The sequence below is a fragment of the Penicillium rubens genome (genome assembly GCF_028828025.1).
Source record: "Penicillium rubens strain IBT 27055 chromosome Unknown utg000002l_segment0_segment0, whole genome shotgun sequence".
Taxonomy (NCBI): domain Eukaryota; kingdom Fungi; phylum Ascomycota; class Eurotiomycetes; order Eurotiales; family Aspergillaceae; genus Penicillium; species Penicillium rubens.
In genome coordinates, this window is record NW_026890600.1 from 9,658,819 (window position 1) to 9,677,438 (window position 18,620).

Genomic DNA, 18,620 nt, shown 5'->3' on the forward strand with positions numbered 1-18,620 from the left:
GAATTGAAGATCAGAACGAGATCAGAAAGAGAAAAGAAAAGAGAAAACTGGACAGAAAAGAGAACCCGAAAAAGAGAACCCCCGGACTTTCCACATGGAAGAGAAGTCGGTGGATCCGCGGGCCGAATCAGCCTGCGCCTATTGAAGATGCCGAGGTTGGACTTGACCGTCAAACTTTCTTATGATCTGTGATTTCTGCTGTGATTTCTGGCAATTTCCGACTGGATTTCTCGGTTCCGATGGCGCATATCTCCTATTTTAAGAGATTATCGCCTTATAACTATCGGGACAACCTTGGAAGCCCTGGATATGAAATCACATTCCAAATGTCGCCATCAAATGCCGATTCAGACCTCGGAACTCAGAAGCCGACTTTAAGATTCGGACAACATTTATGGGCAAATCCGATGCTTACGTATATTAATACATACCTAGGTATGTATAGTATTTGCAAGGGCATACAGTTGAAATGAGTGTCATTTTTGACAGAACTTGCTTCTCGATTCTGCGCTGCTTGTCATGTGGCTAAAGGATTGACCAACCCTCTGGGAGAGATTGATGAAGGAGGCTGTACCCCAGAGTGAACATGCTTGAGCAGCTGTTCACTCCGTCAGTGTTTGAACTCCAGTCCTCAAAATGGACATGGGACAGATCTTCTTTTGCCATCAAAGCCAGGGCCAACAAAGAAAATTAATGGTTTCACATGAAAGCTCAAAGAATACCAACATCTGTGGAGCACCTTGGAGATATCCGAGAGATGTCCGAAAGCCTTCAGGGATCTCGCTCATCCACGTTGTCGTCTCCGCTCTATTCAATCTCAAATTCCCCATCGACATCCTCCGCATCCGCAACGACCTCGAATTCCCCGTCGGCATTATCATTCGAAGCAGCCTCCTCAATAACATCCTTCTTCAAGCAAGTTAACAGCATATCCCGCTCCCTCTGTAAACGCGCCACCTCCTCCCGCGCCTCGTGTAGCGAGATGCTCAGCTTTCGCATCTTCGTCTGATATGCGCGACTGAGCCCATCCGCCTGCCCAGCCAATCGCGAATACTTCTTCCGGATCCACTTTCTTTCTTTTCGAAGTCGGCGCACTTGTCTGTCGAGCAAGTGTCGCTGCTTCACGTCCGTGTCGCGGATCGTCTGGATCACCTTGTCGATTACGTCGGTGTGCTGCGCTTGAAGTATGCCTTCTTCGGAGTACTTTGCGATGCTTATGAATGTAGCACAGATGTCTGCCGCGATGGATGCCATCAGCTCGCGTTTTGTGGTGGAGGTTTGGTGTTCTAGGTTTTCGAGGCGTAGAGCACAGAACCCTGGTGTATTTGGTTGCTGGTTTGGGTGACCCGGTGCGATCACTGGTTTAGATGAGATGGTAGGCTTCTGGAGTGACATGGTGAGTGCTCGGGTTTTCGTAGGAGACCCGTCCTGGAGGGGACTCTGGGGTGTAGAACCTTTGGGCTTGAGAGGATGTAGAATTTTAGACATGGAGAGGAATTGGAAAGAAGAATGAAAGGTCCCTAAGAATATACCAGTGTAATTATAATCTTTGGGAAGTTATGAGCTCATCTAATCAGATTTTCTTTCAACCCCATTCAGTGAACAAACATTGCCTTTGATCAGCTCCCGTCTTTGTTAGAATGAAGTTCATTGATCAGACAGGTTAACGCATATCTAAGTATGCTGAAATATTGTTTGAACCAAGCAATCATTCATATATGCTATGTGTCTTGTATACGCTACAGTGCAGACACAATCGCATCTCCCACTTCTTTAGTTCCAGCCTTACCCCCGAGGTCAGGCGTCCGAAGCCCTGAGTCCAGCACTTTACGCACCGCATCCTCCACACGTCGGGCCTCATCTTCCATGCCCAAAGAGTATCGGAACATAAGCGCGACGCAGAGGATCATAGCAACTGGGTTGGCAATATTTTGTCCCGCAATACTATAACAAAGTTAGAACAAGACCTTCGTATCATGTTTCTAGCACTTACGTCGGAGCAGATCCATGTGTAGGCTCGTACAGCCCGTAGGGCCGTGTCTTCAGAGTCTTATCACCAGGCAGGCCGTTGAGACTGGCACTCGGCAACACACCTAGCGTACCCACAATGGACCCAGCTTGGTCGGAGATCATGTCGCCAAAGGTATTGTCAGCCAGGATAACGCCATTCAGGGATCGTGGGTTCGTTGCTAGAATCAACGACGCGGAGTCTGCCAGCTGGTGCACCAATTTGACTTGCGGGTACTCGGCTGCCATGGTCTTGTCCACTACCCGGCGCCATAGCCTAGAAGAAGCTAGTACATTCGCCTTGTCTAGTGAGATCAAAGGCCAAGGGGGATTGTGTCGCAGTGCCACTTCAGCGGATAAACGGGTAACACGCTGGATCTCGGCTTCGGAGTAACCCCATTCATCCATTGCTGTAGTAGAAGAAAGGTTAGAATAGCTATTGAATTACAATAGGATCTCAGTCCAACCCACCATATGTTTCCTCTTCAACCTTGCGGCCAAAATAGGCCCCTCCGCAGTTCTCCCGCACGACAACAAAATCAACACCTTCAATAACATCGTGCTTGAACGGGCTGAACTCCTTGGCAATAGAAGCACTCGGCGAGGTAGAAGAGCACGGGCGTAGGTTCGCATAGATATCCATAGCCTTTCGTAGTTGGAGTAGTCCTCCCTCAGGACCATCAAGACCACGGCGTTGATTGTCCCATTTCGGTCCCCCAACTGCGGCGAAGAGTACTGCGTCTGAGTCCAAAGCCGCCTGTTTGACTTCTTCAGTCACGGACTTGCCATAAGCGTCAATGCTGCATCCTCCAATAAGCTCCTGGCGCAGTTCGAACTTGCGTTCCGGTGTCTCAAAGACTTTGAGGACCTTCACGGCTTCGGCCATGACCTCGGGGCCGATGCCATCGCCGGGTAGGACGAGAATGTTGAAGTTTTTGGCCATGTTGTTGTGGTCTCCGTTGTTACAAAGGATTATCTGGGCTAAATCAGATCATTCTCATACCTTGGTGCCCAGGACTATATACAGCCTATATCGGAGCTCGGTCTTCAACCCGATGGATGCGGGGTTTAGTTTTGGTCGGGCTTTCGCCGATGAAATAGCACCCGATGTGCGGAGGTCAGTCACAGGGCTAAGGAGGCATGCATTTTAGCTTTCTGGGAGCTGTCAGTTGTGGGGATCTAGTATACAAGGTCAGGCCTGCATAGTAGGTGTCCGGCACTGCCTACTAGATACGTATATAGTATTGTCATTGGCTAGTAGAGTAGTTGTTTTTCCATAAAACAGTGTGTATATGCCTTGTTATAGGAGAATTTTGACAGAACCATGTCAATAGTGAGGCAGATATCCATAGATAGTGGAATATAACCTGGTAACTAGCAAAATGATAGTTATGAAAAGTTGCGGCCTCAGGCACCATCCGGCTCTCCATATCTCCATATGCGCTTACCCGACATGGAAACATACAGTCCATCAGGGAATATCTAGATGGTTTTAACCCAAGTTTTTGTCGTAATCGTCCGTTCTCTTTTGATTGCTCTTCCCAAACATTTTAATCTCATTTTCAGTTCGACCAATCCGGTAATAGGGTTTAGGGCCGAGCTGACCCCCTCTTGTTTGCACTGTTTGCATTGCGGGCATCATTTCTAAGCGTCTGGACGATCTCCAAATCTCCGAACAAGACATTTTCCTGTGACAGAACCCTCAAGATGTCGCGCGTTGAAGAACTTCCGGATGACTTTGATGAGTCGCTCGACCTCAACAAGGCTCCCCCTGAGGTCGCGCAGGGCTTACCCCAGCCTGGGTTTGACGCCTTCGCTCCTACAAACGAAATTCCCTTCCCGATCAACGAGGAGGCACTGAAGGCGCGCAAAACCGACCCCAATGCACCCGAGCTTCCGCCAGCTATTGCGGCCGTTCAGTCGCATACTTCAGAGGAGTTGATGGCAATGATGAATAAGACTCCTCTGTTTATGACCGATATTGAAAATGCGGGTGACGAGAGTACGTCGGATTATTCCTTGGACATGCCTGTTCGATTCAACTGACACATATCTGTTTCAAGAGGGTGAAAACGTACTACTAGATGCTCTTCAGGCTCTGCAAAACGAAGGTACTAGGGCCGAGGTTGCAAACACCTTCAAGGGACAAGGCAATGAAGCTGTGCAGGAGCTCAAGTGGATCGACGCTAAAGAGTTCTACACAAAGGCTATTGCTGTCATTAACGCCAAGGTTGATAAGTGGGAGAAGCCCGAAGACCCCGAAGAAGAGGCCGCGCTGTTGCGCAAATTGGATGAGGCATCGCACATCAACCGGGCATTGTGCAACTTGGAACTAGGTATGCCTTACCTTCCCGGCTGTACCGGACATTATCTGACCTATTTCCTCTACAGGAAACTACCGTTCTTGTACTCTCGACTGTGCTGTTGCCCTTAAGTTCAACCCTAAAAACGTAAAGGCCTTCTATCGCTCCTCCTTGGCACTCTTCAAGTTGGACAAGGTTGCCGAGGCTGAAGACGCTGCAGCCCGAGGATTGGCAATCGACCCAGAGAGTAAGGCTCTTCAAGAATCCGCCAGAAAGATTGCCGAGCGGAAGGCCCTTTTGGAACGTGCTGCCGCGAGGAAGAAGGCGGAAGAAGAGAAGGTGCGCAAGCAGAATATGGTCCTCAGCACAGCTCTACGTGCCCGTCAGATCAGAACCCGCAAAACCACTCAGCCTCCTGATATGGAAGATGCCAAGATTCGCCTTGTGCCTGATCCTCTCTCACCGGAGAGCACAATCGAGTTCCCGACTGTTTTCCTTTACCCCATGGACGCCCAGTCGGACTTTATCAAGGCGTTCTCGGAGATGAACGCTATCGAGGATCATCTGAGTTACATCTTCCCCCTTCCTTGGGACACCAAGAAGGAATACACTGTTGAAGGTGTTGAATGCTTCATGGAGACTGTCTCTGGTGGTTTGATCAAGGCTGGCAAGAAGCTGCCTTTATTGCAAATTCTCTCTGGTGGTAAGGTCGAGGTTGTGGATGAGCTTGTCACCATCCACGTTGTGCCTCTTTCCAAGACCGGCAAATACATTGCGGAGATGAAGGCTCGGAAGACTGGCTGAGCAGTATCTCATCAATATGAGGCCCACCGCTCAACTTTCAACCGATCTCGTGGATTCCAATGGAACTTGTGTCCACAGAAACCACTCCCATGGGAGGAGTGCTATCCTCCTACCCGTCACCCTGTTGGGGTTTGGCTACAACAGTGGTACCTGACCACTCTTGACGCTCGATTCTAGTCCTATCACGGAACAACATGATACAAAAACTCTGATACCCCTTAAAAGCGCCTTGTGTACATAGATGCATTTTCAGATTCTTATAGATATCATTGAGGCGGCAATGCCCCTGGGAACGAAAGGTCCCATTGATTATAATACAACATATCCAAGGCCAAGTGAATATAATCGATTGGCTCAGATTGTAGTTTTGATTGACTTTGACTGCATAAGTGGTCAGCGCTGTTTAATGGAAAAGAGGGGACCGCTGTCTAGCCTGAATGAGACCTGAAGATTCTCCGGGGAAGCGGAGACGAGCGCATTTACCCGGTCTCTTTCTTCAACTTCACTCGACGGGAAATATAAAAAACGCCTCTTTTCCTCTTTTTGCCGTGAAGAAAATACGGAATTTGGTCCGCTGTCTCTCTATTCGTTTCTCCATCCTGTCCACAATGTGGTGCCGGGCCCTGTGTCTATTTCCCTGGCTAAAGTGACAAATTCCATGCACGAGCTCATACGATTAGGCGTCTTAGCAGAGGCCAAGCCCATTCGACCATTTGCAAAGGCCGCGACAACTATGCCACGGCCTGTCGGCCCGTCAAAGTTGAAGCTGTCAAATGTCAGAACTACTAGGGCCCTGACAGTCTGGCCATGTTTATCCCTGACTATAAAAGGAGCTTGATCCCCTCAATTTCCCTTCCAGGTCTAGAACTTCTGATCAATTCTATATCTGACATTGATTATCTCGTCATGGTTCATTTCTCTACCATTGCCCTGGCGTTGGCCAGTGCCCTTCCTCAGTTGTATGGTTTATCTTTCAATCTCGAGCATGAACAGTCATTGATGCCCTTTTTTCTTCAATAGGACCCAAGGAGCCGGCTTGCACACCTCTGCTGTTGCAAAGGGGAAGCTATACTTCGGATCAGCCACTGATAACCCCGAGTTGACTGATGTTCCGTACCTTACCCAACTGAGCAACACAGATGACTTCGGCCAAATTACACCGGGCAATTCGCAGAAGGTTAGATAACCCTTACCGTGTAATTCATGCCCTCACTAATTGTCGCTAGTGGGATGCACTTGAGCCGTCCCAAAACACCTTCTCCTATACCAATGGAGATGTCATTGCCAACCTTGCTGCTAAGAATGGCCAAAAGCTGCGGTGCCATACTCTGGTTTGGCATAGCCAATTGCCCAGCTGGGGTAAGCTCTGTTATAGCATGTCTTTCAATCCATGAGTAGCTATCTAATTGGTAAATAGTCTCAAGTGGCTCCTGGACCAACGCAACTCTGATTGCTGCCATGAAAAACCACATCACCAACGTGGTCACTCACTACAAAGGCAAATGTTACGCTTGGGATGTTGTCAATGAGGGTCAGTACTGAACCCAAGAACGAATTATATCATCATCATCATCAAATAGCTAATATATGCATTGCTAGCTCTTAACGAGGACGGTACCTATCGTGACAGTGTCTTCTACAAATACATCGGCGAGGCATTCCTTCCCATCGCGTTTGCAACAGCAGCCGCCGCAGATCCAGACGCCAAGCTCTACTACAACGACTACAACATCGAATCACCCGGTTCCAAGTCATCAGGTGCCCAGAGAATCGTCAAGCTGGTGCAGCAGTACGGTGCCAAGATCGACGGTGTCGGACTGCAGGCACACTTTATTGTCGGAAGTACCCCTAGTCAGAGCGCGCAGACTACCAACCTAGCCGCATTCACAGCCCTGGGAGTTGACGTTGCCTACACTGAACTCGACATCCGTATGACTCTGCCATCAACTACTGCCTTGCTTACCCAGCAGTCCACCGACTATAAAAATACCGTTGCGGCGTGCATGGCAAATACCAAGTGCGTTGGCATTACTATTTGGGACTACACGGATAAATACTCGTGGGTTCCGAGCACATTCCCTGGTCAGGGTGATGCGTGTCCTTGGGATAAGAACCTCGTGAAGAAGCCTGCTTATGCTGGTATCTTGGCTGCTCTGGGCGGTACGTCCTCCACTACTACTACTCTGGTTACTAGCACGACTACCGCCGGTTCTGGCGGTGCTACTAGAGTCCCGCTCTATGGTCAGTGTGGTGGCTCGGGCTGGACTGGAGGCACAACTTGCGCCAGTGGAACCTGCAAACACATCAATGACTGGTACTCGCAGTGTCTATAGACTTGAGGGGGCAATGATGCTCGATGACGAAGGGAAATAGGCCGGCCTCTGCCCATCCGCCTTCGTATCAGAACATAGCCTCGGGATTACTTTATAATGAATTGGCATATTATCTTCTTCAGATGTGACGCGAACGAAATTGATTATCGTAAAAAAAGGTCATTATATGTACTCCGGTCCATGCTAGACGCTCAATAACTGAAATAGTAGGGGTGGCCGTATGGCATCATTGCCTCCGTAGACAAGTTTTCTGTCGAAGTCTGGGTGATTGGAACAGAGGTACCGTAGAACCCCATCGGGGTTGGTTGAATGCCGGAAACACCAGGGTATGGATAGTGCGCCATGCCAGTGGGATGTGTCCGGTCAATCAAATGTGTCCCGGCAGATTCTGGTTCGTGTTTCGGCCTCAGTTCCAGCGGTGATGTTGACATGTTGGAGGGGCCGACAGAATGGTATTGGGTGTTTGGACCCATGTGCATTGGGTTATAAGGGTGGGAAGGATTGTAAGGGGGCGCGTTCGGTAGGTCTTCGGAGGTGACTTGGGTTATGTCGATGTCGGAGATCCCGTCGCTGCACTCGGATTCGACGATATTTTGAGAAGAGGGTGGTTCAATTGGCGAGCTTTGTCCGCTGGAAGTGTCTCCGGCCATTTGAGGGAGATTTGTGCGAGCTATAGACACGCGTTTTCCATCTAGATAACACATGTGAGTTTCGGGAGGGTGTGGAGGAGATAGCATGAGTAGTATGTACCTGAAATCCCATCTAGGTATTTTTCTTCCTCCTCGCGAACTTGATATGCCTCATCCAAGATTTGCAAACGTTCGACCGGGAGGATTTGACGACGAATGGGCTGGTCGCTTTGTTTTAATCTGGCGGTGGTGATTCCGTGGGTTTCGCGCATTTCGCAGAGCATGTATACCAAAAGTCGAATGCGTTCTAGGTTATTGTTAGCTTGGTAGGAACAATCGGAAGGATTTCTCTCTCTTACCAACTTTTGGAAGATGATCCGGTTCCCGATGGCTCACTCCTAGTGGCCACCATGGTGGCTTAGTTGCCTCGGGGTCCAGCTGTTGGGTTCTTCCTTCAACGATCTTCCGTCCATTGTAGGGGTAGTTCACTTGCTTGCGCGGCTCGACTAATTTGATATAGGCTTTGGCGATAATTCGGCAGTTTGTTTGTTGTAGATTTTGGAAGATTTTTTCGTAGTAGAGACGCAAAAGTCCTCTATCTTTTACAGAGATAGAGGCTCTTTGGTGTGAAGCTAGGTTGAGGTTCCGACCACCGAAATTCTTTTTGGGTTGTGAGCTAGCTTGTAGAGACCAAGATTCGCATGACGGCCACATTGCCGGCTGGAACGGGGACTCTGGTTGAGATGGAACCTGCATCCTCTGTTGACTACCCAGCCCCATTCCATTGTAACCCACGGACTCCCCCTGCGACGGGGCAGAGCTGTTGTTAAACGGTTGCCCCCCACTAGACGGAACTTGGATCTCGGGAGAAACTGTCCCATGTCAACGAGAACACTTCATGTGGGGTAAATAGAGAAATAGAGGTCTTACCTTGAGATCGTGTTGCATGGGCTTCTCTCGACATCGCCACTGCTCGGAGGAATTCACCCGTAACCCGAGGAGAGAGGATGGCCTCGCGACTCTCTGAAATGGAATCGGAGGCCCTTTGGCAAAGATTCCCATCGTTGTCTATGTAGATCATAGCAAAGTGGGTATATCCAGGCTCCTCTGGTGATTGCCTGGACATCTTTTCCGGGCCCTAGGGTCAGCTCTGTCAAGGTCATCACATAAGAAGGATGGAATACACTGTAAATGGAGCCAATGGCCCCGGTTTTGAATGGCAGACTCGTCTAAGTTACGAAACAGACGAAGTGGGGATTTTTCTACAGGAAATTTGGGGGGTAGAAGCCCAGATAAAGACCATGCTGCGATGGGGTCAGTAGCAATGCCTCTCTTGTCGATCAGTGACTAAATGTGCTTTGATAACGATTTATAAAAAGCCACTGGGTCTTTTTTTCCCAGGTGTGGCGCACCCTCCCTACTCCGTACGCAACTAGAAGGAAAGGTCAAAGGCCTGTGGAGACGAGAGAAAGACCGATCTGCAAATGCAGATACAGTATCGAAACAGACGGAGTATTAAGTCCACATTTGGAATGCGGACATCTTTTCCTTGGACCCATGACGATCTTAGTGTAAAGCCGCAGGGGAATTTGAATAATTTCCCCGAATGACATTGACATTTCAGCGCTTGGCTATTATTATATTATATACGTATATAACCGCCTACCAATATTGGCTATGGGAGTGGTTAGGTTTCCCCCAAACTCTCACTCAGTTAGAACATCCATGCCCCTTAGAACCTGATATTATAGTAAGTAACTACCGAGTACAAAAGTACCATAACGTGCAATAAGAAACAGTTGCATGATAATAATCAAGGGCCTTATGCCAACCAGTTGCCTTATTACCATATTCCCGAAATTGTATATGTATTACTCTTTCCATCTCCTTACTTATCAAAGACACGTTAACTGACACAGAGCTACCCGGTAGAACCTTGGAAGGATTGAGCATTTGATGCCCCGTGCCATTATAGTTCTCTATCTATCACTAGAACATGCCTAGATACAAAATAGTCAGTTTGCCAAGACCCCCATGCACAAGAACCTTCCAAGGTTCCTATGCACTTTGTCGTCATAGAGTGGTTGGGGGAAATCCGAATTTTTGAATCAAATTACCGGATAAGGAAACCAGTATTTTACCGGCCGAACGGGATTAGCTCGGTCTAGTCTGAAAAGCCTCAGCCTCAGATCGACTCCATATGTCATAGGTATAATACAATCGGCCGGGCTTGCTTTGAACAAGCTTCGGGTTCTGACACTTTTCATGGACGACTTGCTTCGGCCGAAAGGGGATGGAAGAATGCGAACCGAATATGGAATCAGCGATGGTACCTAGGTACAATTTGCCACCGTGCTATTTCCCATGGTACGTCAATTTGGGTAAGTGCCCAGGTGTATATTGTATGGAGTACTCCGTAGGTGCAGATGGCCTCATTAATAGATCTTTTTAAAGTACCTAATTATCTAACAGTTGTAAACTTTGCTCGATCGAATCTCGACAGTCAAGTGGAGCACAAATTCTATGATCGAACGCACGATAAGCTTCTCGATTCATGGACTTTCCGTTGTGGGGAAGAGTGTGTTGCTTTCGACGAAGTCCTCGTTTAGCGAACATCCACAACATATGGATACATACTTGATTTGTTAATCTCGGACACTCGATATCAATACCATACGACGGAGAACATCCACCTAAGAACTCCGGTGACTCCGCTTCAATCCATGGGATTCCATATCAGTCCAAGGTAATCCAAGGTAATCCAAGGGAATCCAAGGGAATCCCCTGTCGAGGGAACGGAATAAAAAGAAGGTTTATCGTCGGGAAAGAGATTGAGTTTAAGGTTTGGACTCATATCCATGGCTTTGGAACATTGGAAGAGCCCTGGAGCTACCTCGGGGTAGTACCGGAGGACTCCGAATAGCTAAACTGCCAGAATTGCTCCGCCCCATAATTCCCATTTGCATAGACCGGCATATCCGACTTGCATTTCCTGGAAATGGGATACTGGAGCTTGTGGCGCAGGCTTCACAGTGGTCTCCACAGTTCCCCTTTTAGCCCTTTGCATATTCGTAACTGCGTATGCACAACTATGTATGTTCGAGAGTCCAATTAATAAAATTCTCAATGTCTTCCTTCATACCCAGACTTCAACAAATGGTTTTCTCTATCCCCTGCAGCGCCTACACGCTGCACTTACATGCCTTTGCGGTAGAGATCGTCAGAGTGATTGATAGAAACAAAGTTCATAGGATCGTCTAGATAGTTACCCTTTTTTGGGAGATTACCTGACGTGTCGCTTGGTCGTTCCTGACACATCGAGTTAGGAAGAATTTCCAACCCCTTTCTCACATACATCTGAACCGTGTGTCAAAGTCCCCGAATGTGATTTGTGGATACTGATCGTCAGTCTATAATTGCCAAGCGGTCGCTGGCAAATCCATACATGCCTAGTTGTACGGAGTACAAAGTACTAACCTTGTTTAGGAACTCTTATTTCCGCTCCCTTTGACATCATTGCCGGGGAAATTGGGGGGCCTTTATCCGTGAATAGCGTTATTCCTAGCACCGCCACGTAGATATGAGGCGCTGCCAGTCTAGACCGACGATACGTACCTAGGTAGCAGGGAAAGTGCGTCGATCTCACGTGTACGCATTATGGCGGTAAGAGGTATCCTCCCGGGGTCGTCTATCTACTCGGTACATGAGGGAGAGACTGAAACTCGCTATGGGCAAAGAGAAGTGACATAGAAGAGGAAGCAGTCTGTTACCGAAGGCATAGTTAGGCGGATGTCGGTAGGTCGGTTTTCGCGGGTCATACTTAATCATTTTATACGTATACCCTTTTGGCCATATGTTGTATTTCCCTCTCGTATTCTGCACTTTGTTTAGGCCAGATTTTCATCTGGCTAGAAAGGAAAACGGCATGAAAAAACCGAGTTGATATTATATTCTATATAATGTCTCTAATATCATCTCAAACCAGTATAATATATATTGGGACCATTCAATTCTTATATCGTCAAATACAGAGGAATCACAAGCCGACTATCCTTGATAGTTATTAACTATGAAAAAGGCAGTCGGATGTGGTTTCCATACATCTCAGGCAGAATAAATTTGCTGCCTGGGGCGGTCCATATCGTACCCCGTGACCTTCCAATGTCACTTTCATTGTGGAACACCAGTGACTCTCTCTAAACATCAAGTACACTCTTAGAACTCTGAATCACGAATTCAAGTTTCAAGTCAACTGGAGATATTACTATTATCAGCTCAACATCATTCATTCGAGCCTGTGTCTCCACCATTCCAAAAGGGCTCCGCTGCATTAGCCCGCCCACGGCTGATCGCTCTGAATCTGGGCACCAAAATCTGTCTTGCTCCGAGTTCCAGTTCGCTGTGGAGGCCGTGTTCCCAATACATCCCTGCCTTTTGACTGAGCCAATCACCACTCTCTTCTTTATTTCTAGCAGCTTCGGGGTCTCGCCAAATATCCCCCCCATCCCTGGATTCCCGGTTCAACAAGCGCCGTTGGGCCTTCACCGTCTCGTCCGTGCGGCCTGCGTAATTCAGCCACAGTAGTTTCCCTAAATCGAGGGGATCGCTGGAGAGAAGAAGTATTACAGGGTGAAAAGAATCCCCCGGAGCCACTCCTCAACCGTGATGGTCCCTCATTACACAATGGACCCCAATACTGGTTATCCCGCAGGCTATCCCGTCCCGACTCAGAGCCCCCAAAACCAACAGATGCCTTTTTACCCTAACGCTGTTCCCCAATACCCCCAATCAAAGACACCGTCTGCTCAACAGTTTGGTGCTATGCCCATGCAGCCTGGTCCTGGTGGAGCTATGATGCCCTCTGGTTTCCCCCAACAATCTTCCGGTTCGTTGCCCCCCTTTCTTTTTCCTTTTTTCATTATTATCATTGGCACGGCGTATCTGTCACTTTTACCCCGGCGCGGCAGACATGTTGCTCAAATTCTTGGGGAAAAGGGAGGGTGTCTCATGAGGCTCAAGATCGGATTGGATTATTTCCAAGCCCCCCCTCATGCTTGTGTCACTCGCCCCTAACACCCATCGCTATCAATGCATTGACCACTTGGCACTGTCTAGCTTTGACCATTTGTCTCCTGTCTACTGTTGCGCACTAATTGGAATGCTTTGAACTGACCATATACTTTGTCGTAATAGCAGCACCTATGGATAATTTCTCAGCGTCCTACGCCCAGACCCCCATCCCTACCTCCATGGGCCAGTTTGTCCCCCCTCAAGGCACATCCGGCGCAAACATGCCATCTCAAGTAGCGCAGACCTTCTCCCAAAACATGGCTTCCATATCAGCGAACAACCTGCTTGGCACACAACCAAAACCCCCTTCGCAAATGAACTCGCCCCAAACCGCTGCCTTACCTGCGGCTCCAAACCAGGCTCAGGCCCAAGCTCAAGCTCAATTTGCAGCGCGTGAAAAGGCCCGTGTCGCTGCCCTCCTTGACATCAACTCGGCCTTGTTACAGGAAGTGGTGAACCTTCAAGCGGCCGGCAAGGCTGGCCCCGCCTCCAACCCCGATACAAATTCACCCGCGTCAGAGCAGCCGGATGCATCCAAAGCCAATCAGAAGCCGAGCCCCGAATACATTGAGTGCATGCGACGTCTACAAGCCAACCTAGCCTACCTCGCAACTATCGCCGATCGAGCAAAGAAAGCGGGTGGTGTCGTTCCTCAAACGCCAGCGATTATGACACCGCCCCCAAACCTTCCCGCTGTGAATGAGCTATATGCCAGACTCAACGAGCTCTTCTCACGGTCTGCAAAGGCCTCTACTCCGCAAAGACCGAGTCCCCCGTCCATGCAAGGAAATGGCGGACCCAGCCCTGGCGCTATGTCTGAATCGATTATCTGAGGCAACTAATGTGGAAACATGCAGTCCTCCGTGTGAGAAGGCATGCCACAGATTATTTTCGAGCTCCTGGTTTGTCCGCCCCCGCGAACGATGCGACCATGTTTCGGCCCACCAATGCGAGCTTTATGGGAGGCGCCGGCCTATTCCCTTCAACACCATGCATACCCGCAGAAGCATGGACCTTCCACCATGCGCACCATCTCTGCCAACGAAAAAAGCCTAATGTATGACCAGTTGAGAACTTCAAAGCAGTCATGGTCTCTATGAAATATGTCTAGGAAATACTCCAATGTCCTGGCTCCCCCGCTTTCGAAGTATGGGAGCATTCGCCAAGGAACAACCCTCATATTTGAGTAAATCTGGCTACAGAGCAACCTCCAAATTTGTATATTAATTGAATGTAACGTAACATCCCACGCGTCCTGTCCACATGTAAATCAGGCAGAGAGGTATTTAGGGTCATTGTAACAATAGGGCGCATGAGGCGGCCATGGGATCATATCGTGCAACTCCGCCCTTATCGAAATACCCCGTCCTCGCCGCCTTGAAGCTCTTCGTGAAAGATTATTCTGCCAGCAATAATCCTGAGATGCGAAAGAAAGGCTCCCCCAATAATATGGCCTTGTTGCCTCTCCGCCTTGGGGACTTACTGGAGGGCACGTTTTGCCTTGATGTCAACGCGCATGCACATTTTCCCCAATTGCCTGGTGGATGTATTGTTCTTTATCCGTTGTATGCAGAAGGAGCTTGCGAATTGTTCCCGTTTTGCCTTTCCCGTCTTATCAAGGCGCAAACCAAACCTCCACTCCTTTGAGGTCTCCAGCCGCCGCTGATCGATCACCTGCGTCACATTCCTTAACTCCGCATCGACCGCATCTTCACGTGTCTCATTCGTCTGATACCCCATTCTCTGCTGCCCTGTTAGCCTCAAGAGGCTCCCGGTCAATCTCGTCTCTTGCCAGCCACCTAAAACCCCGTCGACACTACCTCCAAAGCTCAGATATCTTCGCCATGGATGGCAAGGGCGATATGAGTGCGAAGCGAAAGCGCAGCACAACGGCCTGTACTTCCGAGCATCCGAACAAGCAACTCCGACCTGAGCCCTCGATATTGACCCCCGACGACGCAACTCCCGCCAACGGAACTGTCTATGAGATCGAGGAGGATGTAGATGAAGCTCCCTCACCAGTTGCCATCCCCGCTACAACGGACTCACCTGAATGGCAGGCTACTATCGAGAAGGTCGTGAAATGTGCCGTCTCCATTCACTTCTGCCAGACCTGTTCGTTCGATACAGAGCTCTCAATGTCCAGTCAAGCAACTGGTTTCGTGGTGGATGCAGAGCGTGGCTACATATTGACCAATCGTCACGTTGTGGGTGCTGGTCCTTTCTGGGGATACTGTATATTTGACAATCACGAGGAAGTAAGTCGATCTTGCACAATGGTTTGGTCAAAGACCTTTGGTTATTAACAAAATTGGCAAATCACAGTGCGATGTTCAGCCCGTATACCGAGATCCCGTTCATGATTTCGGTATCTTGAAGTTCGACCCGGCGAAAATTCGATACATGCAAGTCACAGAGCTTAAGCTCCAGCCAGATGGAGCGCGAGTTGGTGCAGAAATCCGCGTCGTGGGTAACGATGCTGGAGAAAAACTGAGCATTCTATCCGGTGTGATCAGTCGACTGGACCGAAATGCGCCTGAATATGGAGAGGGCTACTGTGATTTCAACACAAACTACATCCAGGCCGCAGCTGCAGCCAGCGGCGGTAGTTCGGGAAGTCCTGTGGTCAATCTTGCTGGCCATGCAGTTGCTTTGCAGGCTGGTGGTCGAGCTGACGGTGCTGCAACGGACTACTTTTTGCCGCTGGACCGCCCGCTTCGTGCACTGGAGTGTATCCGCCAAGGTCAACCAGTTACTCGTGGTACAATTCAAACGCAGTGGGTCTTGAGGCCTTTCGACGAGTGTCGCCGCCTTGGTTTGACCCCGGAGTGGGAGGCTGCTGTACGTGCCGCAGCACCTACTGAAACGAACATGCTTGCTGCGGAGATCATCCTTCCGGAGGGACCCGCAGATGGTAAGTTGTTGGAGGGAGACGTGCTTATCAAGGTGAACGGAGAGCTCCTTACGCAGTTTGTTCGTCTCGACGACATCCTAGACACGAGTGTCGGGGAATCTGTCAAGCTGCTGGTTCAGAGAGGCGGTCAAGACGTTGAGGTTGTGTGTCAAGTGGGAAATCTGCATGATATCACCCCCGATCGTTTCGTGACAGTTGCTGGCGCCAGCTTCCATGATTTGTCGTACCAACAGTCACGTCTCTATGCAATTGCCACTCGCGGAGTCTATGTCTGTGAGTCGGCGGGCTCTTTCAAGCTGGAGAACACTGTGGCAGGGTGGATCATTGATTCAATTGATAAGCGGCCCGTCCGTAACCTCAATGAGTTCGTAGAGGTCATGAAGAACATTCCCGATCGCACTCGCGTGGTGATCTCCTACCGCCATATTCGCGACCTTCACACGAAAGGAACTAGTATCATCTACGTTGACCGTCACTGGCATCCCAAGATGCGGTTGGCGGTCCGGAATGATGAGTCTGGTGTCTGGGATTTCTCCGATATCGCCGAACCCATTCCTGCTGAACCTCCTGTCCCAAGAGAAGCCAATTTCATCCAATTAGACGGCATCAGCCAGCCTGCTGCCGCGGAGATTGTCCGTAGCTTCGTGCGCGTATCCTGCATCATGCCGTTGAAGCTGGATGGATACCCACAAGCAAAGAAGACTGGGTTTGGACTGGTTATCGATGCTGACAAGGGTCTAGTGGTGGTATCACGAGCCATTGTCCCCTACGACCTTTGCGACATCAACATCACTGTGGCCGACTCAATCATTGTCAGTGCTAAGGTGGTCTTCCTGCACCCGCTTCAGAACTACACCGTCATCCAATACGACCCCAGCCTCGTCAAGGCTCCGGTTAAGAGCGCCCAGCTCAGCACTAACTACATCAAACAAGGCCAAGATACCATCTTTGTCGGCTTCAACCAAAACTACCGCATTGTCGTGGCCAAAACCACTGTCACTGATATCACGACTGTGTCGATCCCCGCCAACGCAGCTGCCCCTCGTTACCGTGCAATCAACTTGGACGCCGTGACCGTAGATACTGGACTCAGTGCCCAATGTTCAAACGGTGTGCTCATCGGCGAAGACGGTGTCGTTCAGGCCTTGTGGTTGAACTACCTCGGTGAGCGCTCTGCAAGCTCCCACAAGGATATCGAATACCACCTCGGCCTTGCCACCCCGTACCTGCTTCCCATTACTTCCAAGATCCAGCAAGGAGAGGTCCCGACGTTGCGAATCCTGAGCATGGAAAGCTATGTTGTACAGATGAGCCAGGCTCGCATCATGGGCGTTTCGCAGGAATGGATTAACAAAGTCACTGAGGCCAACCCATCGCGACACCAGCTGTTCATGGTGCGCAAGGTTGACAGCCCTCCGGCAGGCGTCACTCCCGACCCCAGCACCAGCTTCCAGGAAGCCGACATTATTCTCACGCTAGATGGCCAAGTCATCACCCGCGTTTCAGAGCTGGATGTTATGTATGAAAGGGAATTCCTGGATGCGCTGGTCATACGAAATGGCGAGGAAATGCGCATCCGTGTCCCCACGGTGCCAACTCAGGACATTGAGACAGACCGTGCCCTTGCCTTCTGCGGTGCTGTCCTACAGAAGCCCCACCATGCTGTTCGTCAGCAGATCTCCAAGGTTCACAGCGAGATCTACGTGAGCGCGAGGGTGAGTTTCGATACCCTTCTATCCTTTAAAATACTGCTAACACTATTCTTCAGAGCCGTGGTTCCCCTGCTTACCACTACGGTCTTGCGCCCACTAATTTCCTCACTGCTGTTAACAGCGTCTCGACTCCAGACCTGGATAGCTTTATTCGGGAAGTCCGCAAGATTCCCGATAACGAATACTTCCGTATTCGCGCTGTGACCTTTGACAACGTTCCCTGGGTGGTGACCATGAAGAAGAACGACCATTACGTGAGTCTATACCTATACACCAAAATAGAACTTTGAACCGCGTTCTAACATCCAGCAGTTCCCCATGTCCGAATATGTCAAGGATCCCACCAGTGCATCTGGCTGGCGCACCATCTCCTACGAGACAGAAATCGGTGTGGCACCCGACGCTGCCAACCTCAACCCCGATGCCATGGATGAGGCTGCCGAGGGAGGAGCTAGTGAGATCGAGCCGGATATGCAGTAAGTTCTGGCCCAGCGTCGGTATTACTGCATAGGGGCTAGAGAATCTTGTATTATATTTTCCTCGGCGCCGGGGGGTGGGTTTGGACCCGGGTTTTCATCTTGCGTTTTTCTTTTTCTCTCTCATTTCAATCTCACGGTGTATGTTGCGCAAATGGGCGCCAGATATACGAGTATAAATTCATACATAGACAATGCACATGTGCGATGTATTCTTCTGCTTTGCGGTTTAATTAGAGTTGTACAACACTAGGCCAGTTATTTATGGGGGCATGGGAGTGTGTCCGGTCTTCGTGGTAGTGTCCGTACGTCAACCACCATGTCAATCATCCACCTTCAGGTGCACTGTGGGAGATAAAACACCGATTACAC

At 49.6% G+C, this 18,620-nt stretch overlaps 8 protein-coding genes across 8 annotated transcripts; 5 read left to right on the forward strand and 3 right to left on the reverse strand.

Annotated features, from left to right (window-relative positions):
• Positions 1 to 807: 807 nt before the first annotated feature.
• On the reverse strand, positions 808 to 1,395 carry N7525_006098 (uncharacterized protein; the record flags this gene model as incomplete). Its single annotated transcript, XM_002564084.2, has 1 exon — positions 808 to 1,395. The coding sequence occupies one exon, from the start codon at positions 1,393 to 1,395 to the stop codon at positions 808 to 810; it is 588 nt and encodes a 195-aa protein (XP_002564130.2).
• Positions 1,396 to 1,739: 344 nt separating this feature from the next.
• Positions 1,740 to 2,950, reverse strand: N7525_006099 (3-isopropylmalate dehydrogenase; the record flags this gene model as incomplete). The annotated part of the gene is made up of 3 exons (XM_002564083.1): positions 1,740 to 1,944; positions 1,994 to 2,417; positions 2,479 to 2,950. 3 exons carry the CDS (start codon positions 2,948 to 2,950, stop codon positions 1,740 to 1,742), a joined length of 1,101 nt encoding a protein of 366 aa, XP_002564129.1.
• A 764-nt stretch (positions 2,951 to 3,714) lies between these two features.
• N7525_006100 (HSP70/90 family co-chaperone CNS1) lies at positions 3,715 to 5,114 on the forward strand (the record flags this gene model as incomplete). Its single annotated transcript, XM_002564082.1, has 3 exons — positions 3,715 to 4,009; positions 4,071 to 4,343; positions 4,399 to 5,114. 3 exons carry the CDS (start codon positions 3,715 to 3,717, stop codon positions 5,112 to 5,114), a joined length of 1,284 nt encoding a protein of 427 aa, XP_002564128.1.
• Positions 5,115 to 6,020: 906 nt separating this feature from the next.
• Positions 6,021 to 7,447, forward strand: N7525_006101 (putative endo-1,4-beta-xylanase; the record flags this gene model as incomplete). The annotated part of the gene is made up of 5 exons (XM_002564081.1): positions 6,021 to 6,073; positions 6,135 to 6,291; positions 6,341 to 6,473; positions 6,532 to 6,645; positions 6,714 to 7,447. The coding sequence occupies 5 exons, from the start codon at positions 6,021 to 6,023 to the stop codon at positions 7,445 to 7,447; spliced, it is 1,191 nt and encodes a 396-aa protein (XP_002564127.1).
• Positions 7,448 to 7,638: 191 nt separating this feature from the next.
• N7525_006102 (DUF2841 domain-containing protein) lies at positions 7,639 to 9,202 on the reverse strand (the record flags this gene model as incomplete). The annotated part of the gene is made up of 4 exons (XM_061213605.1): positions 7,639 to 8,138; positions 8,198 to 8,383; positions 8,436 to 8,948; positions 9,007 to 9,202. 4 exons carry the CDS (start codon positions 9,200 to 9,202, stop codon positions 7,639 to 7,641), a joined length of 1,395 nt encoding a protein of 464 aa, XP_061070626.1.
• Positions 9,203 to 10,341: 1,139 nt separating this feature from the next.
• Positions 10,342 to 10,685, forward strand: N7525_006103 (uncharacterized protein; the record flags this gene model as incomplete). The annotated part of the gene is made up of 2 exons (XM_061213606.1): positions 10,342 to 10,405; positions 10,549 to 10,685. 2 exons carry the CDS (start codon positions 10,342 to 10,344, stop codon positions 10,683 to 10,685), a joined length of 201 nt encoding a protein of 66 aa, XP_061070627.1.
• Positions 10,686 to 12,759: 2,074 nt separating this feature from the next.
• On the forward strand, positions 12,760 to 13,979 carry N7525_006104 (uncharacterized protein; the record flags this gene model as incomplete). The annotated part of the gene is made up of 2 exons (XM_002564077.1): positions 12,760 to 12,961; positions 13,270 to 13,979. The coding sequence occupies 2 exons, from the start codon at positions 12,760 to 12,762 to the stop codon at positions 13,977 to 13,979; spliced, it is 912 nt and encodes a 303-aa protein (XP_002564123.1).
• A 711-nt stretch (positions 13,980 to 14,690) lies between these two features.
• On the forward strand, positions 14,691 to 18,252 carry N7525_006105 (putative nuclear serine protease HtrA2/Nma111; the record flags this gene model as incomplete). Its single annotated transcript, XM_061213607.1, has 4 exons — positions 14,691 to 15,404; positions 15,472 to 17,775; positions 17,829 to 18,026; positions 18,085 to 18,252. 4 exons carry the CDS (start codon positions 14,691 to 14,693, stop codon positions 18,250 to 18,252), a joined length of 3,384 nt encoding a protein of 1,127 aa, XP_061070628.1.
• Positions 18,253 to 18,620: the final 368 nt, after the last annotated feature.